Source organism: Chaetura pelagica, unplaced genomic scaffold (genome assembly GCF_000747805.2).
Source record: "Chaetura pelagica isolate M959 unplaced genomic scaffold, ChaPel_1.0 scaffold581, whole genome shotgun sequence".
Classification (NCBI taxonomy): Eukaryota; Metazoa; Chordata; class Aves; order Apodiformes; family Apodidae; genus Chaetura; species Chaetura pelagica.
Genome location: NW_009952070.1, coordinates 611,181 through 615,940, shown reverse-complemented (window position 1 = coordinate 615,940; position 4,760 = coordinate 611,181). Strand labels below are relative to the sequence as shown.

Here is a 4,760-nt window from a genome sequence, read left to right as displayed (position 1 = left end):
ATTCCTGAAAAAGGATATTAGTATACTTGGATAAGAGAAAGCCTTTTATATCCCTATTTTATAGATGCACAAGTGAGACAGTGCCATTTAACTGACTTGCCCAGAGTCATACAGCAGTTTTATGTCAAAAGAAGGAGAAGCAGGAGTCAGAAAATCCAGGCCATTGCTTTGGCCATCCTCTTGCTCCTTGTTTGCAACCATCCCTCAGGGCAGCAGTTCTCTCTGTACCAAAGCTGACAGAGGTCAGCCTGGCTCTTACAGGAATGCTCAGCATCATCTCCTTTGCCCAACCCCAAGAGTCTGAATCATCTGAGACAGGGGATCAGTGTGTCCTCACACTGCTGAGGATCAGCGTTCACACCCTGGGACAGGATTCACGCTGGGAAACAAGGCTGAACTCCTGGAACTTTTAGGGATTCTGGAACACAGATTTTGCAAACTGAACTTTTGATTTAATAAGATTTCTCATGATTTTTAGAAGAAACCTTAATAATACTACATTTCACCAGGTGTAACTCTAGAACCTGTGGTCTGTAGACTGTATGCAGCCTGGTCTCTGGCAGGTCTGGAAGATCAGCTCTGCCATTTTGAGGTCATTACTTCAGAGCTGCTGCCAGTCCCGTTGCCAAGGGCCACTCATCTTCAACACAGGCGGTTGCAAAACCACTGGTTGGTTGTTTCATTTTACATGCTGATAACATGGGTCTATCTGGGGAAAAAACAGCATCATTTATTATCAGAAATTCTCCGTTTAATTATAAAAGTCATTTAGTTCATTTGTCTCTTTTGTGACTAGAATATAAGCCATGAAAAGTAATTGCTTTAATTAATAATAGATTACGGTCTTTAATGTTCTAATGAATACCTCCATGACATGTATTTCTAGATGAAATTCAGGTACTTTTTTTTAAACATACATTTTTTAGGATGTTTTTTCTCACTAAAATTGCCTGAAGGTCTGTCCAGTCCCCATGCTCTGAGGCTGGTTTTTCCTTAACACCTGCTACTTACAGTCTCCTGAAAAGGCTTGTGAAAATAGAGGCTGTGAAATTCATGCTTCAGAATCACACAGTAAGTTTCCTTACTGTGGTAAAAAACATGATGGTGTAGTAAATTTTGTAGAATACTCAACTTCTCCCATGCTTATGTTTTCGTCAGAGCAAGCACTTCCCTTTCCTGGGCATCAGTGACCATGACAGCCTCAGTGACCTCAGGTGCAGGACAGTGTTCTACACAGCTCTCACTCGTCTGCTGATGGAGGACTTAGGTAAGGTCCTCCTCCCATGGCCCTGAGACACACCTTGCTGTCTTGTGGGATACCATGAACTTGTATGGTTATTAAACTGCAATTTAATTGTGTGGTGTGTATGTTATGGTTGGTATTTCAATCACTGGCTATCAATATTTGAGATTTATGACACTAAGCAGCAACACTGCTGGAGAAATAAGGAAAATGAGTTACATTTTGCACAGAAGCATTTTTTGTGTCAAAGTATGAGGATTTGCAACAGTAAGTGCTTGAGTAAGAACCTCCACCTTCCAGGGGACATATGGATTATGCCAGAGCCTTCTAGCTTCTACTAGAAGGGCTTCTTTATTTCACTTCTTCATGCAAGCTGCAATACTTTATTTCACTTCTTCATGCAATACACAAAGCCATCCAAGTTTTAATAAAAACATCGACAAGAGCTCTGCTGTTCAGCCAGAACTACTTAAACATGCACTTGGGGTTACCTTTGGAGGTGCCCTTGGGAAATGAGGGAGGCCAGACACATGTAAAACCCAGTGCATGCTGTAAGAGCTGGATGTGACAAGGGGCTGGGTCACCTTGAATCTTGGCACTGCCTTTGGTCACCAGGGTAAGATGCAGAACTCTGATGAGCTCTCTGTTGTCTATAAACAGGCAAGGCATGGGCTTCTCAAAATGAACAAATCCTGTATTAAAGAAGCTGATGGTGAAGAATGCAGATCTTAACTTGTTAACCATTGTTGTCAGCTTTTTCTTAAAGAACAGCAATGCAAAAGTAAAGTGTAGGTACTAATTGTGTTACTTTCCTAAAAGTTACAAATTATTTAATTAATAGGGCAAGACTATGTAGGGACCTGCTTGTATATTCTTTCTAACTGCCTACACTGACATTTAAAACAGAAATGGCACATAGGATTTCCCCTAACCCCATCTGCAGAACTAGCCTGTTTGTCACTGAAGTGTAGGTCCCAATCAACACTGGACACTCTGGTGGTTCTTTGATCTCCTCAACACTTCCCCAATTATGCTTGAGATTCTGCCTTCAGGAAGGGTTTGTCTGGAACAGAGTTGTGTCCATAGAATCTCTGTGGAGATTCTCTTCTCCCAACACCCAGCACTCCAGGGGGGTTGCTGCTTGTGCTGTGTTTGTGCAGGTTTCTCCCAGGAACTCTGCAAGTGGCAGTTGAGCCTTGATCCTGCATGGACCTGAAAGTCATTCAGGTGACTTCTGTATGCTGACATGGGACTAGACCAGCAGGGGACTCTCTCTAAATCATTGTTCTTTATTTATTGGGGTTTTTGCTCCAAGGAAAACCTGCTAAGCAATTAAAAGGAGAAAAGCATCAGGATGCACAATGTATAAAGAAATAGTTTAGCTCCCAGGAGGTGAAGAGAAAGATGATGCTGGTCAAGCAAAGAGATGGGGGTGCAGCAACTAATGCTGTATTGGAACGACCTGAGGAGCTGGACATGGCAAGGGAAGGAGGCAGAAACAAAAAGCTGGAGGAATAGTCAGAGAAGAGGACACAAGGGCCCAGAAATAACAAATAAAAAGACTGACTGCAGTTGAAACAGGCAGATAGAAGGTGGCAGAGGGGAAAGATGGACAGGATTGGATTTTCCCAAAATCTACCAGCTGCTACTGCTGCCAGCAGTAGCTTTGCAGTGTAGCACAAAGCATCTAACCCTCTTCAGCTCTGCTGCAGGTGCAGGATACAAGTCACAGGTTCAGGCAGTTACTTGGCTAATTTAAGCAAGTTCTGGAGCATAGATTGCCATTTGAAGGCTCTGGAACTGTGGCTGAGCAGTGCAGTGGCAGTAATCATTGCAAGTATTTCCTTTGCTTTTAAAAACTATCTGGAAAACTGGGCAGGAAAGCCCTGCTTTAAAGGGCAGCAGTTCAGGTCACAAAGCTGTGTGTTCAGACCTGAGGAAGTGCCATAACTGGAGCTGCTTCCTCAACTTTCCACTGTAAATATTTATATTGTTACGAGGCAGTTTTAATTGCAGGATCACAATTATTTCTCTCAGAGGATATTTGCCTCTTTCAGTTCTGAAGATGTGTCGTCCCAGTTAATGAGACACTACTGAGGAGATTTTCAATATTTTTTCTTCTGTGTTGTGATCTGGATTCATGTGTTATCCATGTTTTGCTTCCTGTTGGGACTATTTTTTCTTCCTGGCCTTTTTTTGTTGTTGTTGTTGTTCTTTTCTGTCTTTCTTCCTGGGGTGAGTGATTTGGTCTTCATAATAACCTTGGAGAGAAGAGGCTGGAATTGGGTCCATTTCACAGGTGGGTGTATGAAGTGTAGAAACTGACCTGTGAAGCTGCCACTGATTTTGCACCACCAATTTGACACACAAAAACTCCTCCTAACTTCAGACTTTACCAATGAAGAGAGAAGAGAAAGAGAAGCCCTATAGCAAAGAGCTCTTTAAAGAACATAAATTAAATATCTACTCTGAATTACTCTCAAGGGGAATCTGGATCTGAGAGACAAGCTGCCCTCATTAAGGGCCTAAAAATAAGTAGTGTGAGTACCAACCCTCGTGCAAATTGCCATGCCTAAAAAGTTGTTGTTTGTACTTACTTGTTCAGCATCGTGACAAAACAAAACCAGTCCCAACTCCCAGGTTATATAGTTCAACTGTCTAACCAAGACAATCTCTTTTTACCCACCCACAATGTCTTGTTTCTTTTACTAGAAATTCAGACCTTGGGAAGCAAATGAGGCAATAGTGTCACATGAACAGTGACACAGTCCAGATACATTTCCATGGCAGCTTCACTGTGAATACTAAACAGGTAGAAAATATGATCATAAAATACTGCAGTCTGAACAGCAGAGTGCAAAGCACACGAGTGGAAGGGTCTAATTTATTGTTGCAGTTTTGAGCTTAACATTTTAACTGTTGAGTTCTGGCATTCTTATCTGAATGTTCCAGGGTACTGAGCAAATGCTGTCAGATTAACAGAGAAAATAGAAATATGGAAAAAGAAAGATGTGCAGTGCAGAGACCTACTGGTCTCATATACAAGTTGTTTGCATCAAGTCAGCAATTTGTCTTCTTTGTTTACAGCTCAGCACAGACAGGTCAGACCTCAGGTTTTTGTTGCTTTACGTCATAGGAGGAAAGTCCTCGTGATGTCAGGGAGATTTTCCTATCAAAGCCTGAAGAGACTGGCCCTGCCAACCAGCAGTGTGAACGTGATGTGATGCCTTTGCTCTTGTGTTTTGGTTTCTTTTCCTGCAGGTGAAGACGAAGATGAGTTTGAGAACTTCATGCTCCCCCTCACGGTTTCCTTTGAAAGTCTGACTCAGGCATTCAACAGTAGTTTTGAGCAAGAAGAAGCAAAGGTAGGTTTATTTCAGTTACAGGGTAGGAATTATTGGTAGGAAAAACTAAGAGCTGGGCATGCATTTAGCAAAAAGCTTGTCATCTCTGTCTCTCTCAGCATGTCTGTACCTGCATTTTCATACCTGCCTACACAGCTGTAATTAGTCGTGTA

At 42.2% G+C, this 4,760-nt stretch overlaps 1 protein-coding gene across 1 annotated transcript in view; it reads left to right on the top strand.

The window, feature by feature from the left end:
• Positions 1–4,760, top strand: part of RANBP17 (RAN binding protein 17) — a 140,951-nt gene that overhangs the window by 81,401 nt on the left and 54,790 nt on the right. Inside the window, exons 17-19 of the mRNA XM_010005557.1 lie at positions 1,008–1,071; positions 1,159–1,267; positions 4,505–4,608. Of these exons, the coding sequence (XP_010003859.1) occupies positions 1,008–1,071; positions 1,159–1,267; positions 4,505–4,608 (277 nt within the window). The remainder of the gene's footprint in view (positions 1–1,007; positions 1,072–1,158; positions 1,268–4,504; positions 4,609–4,760) is intronic.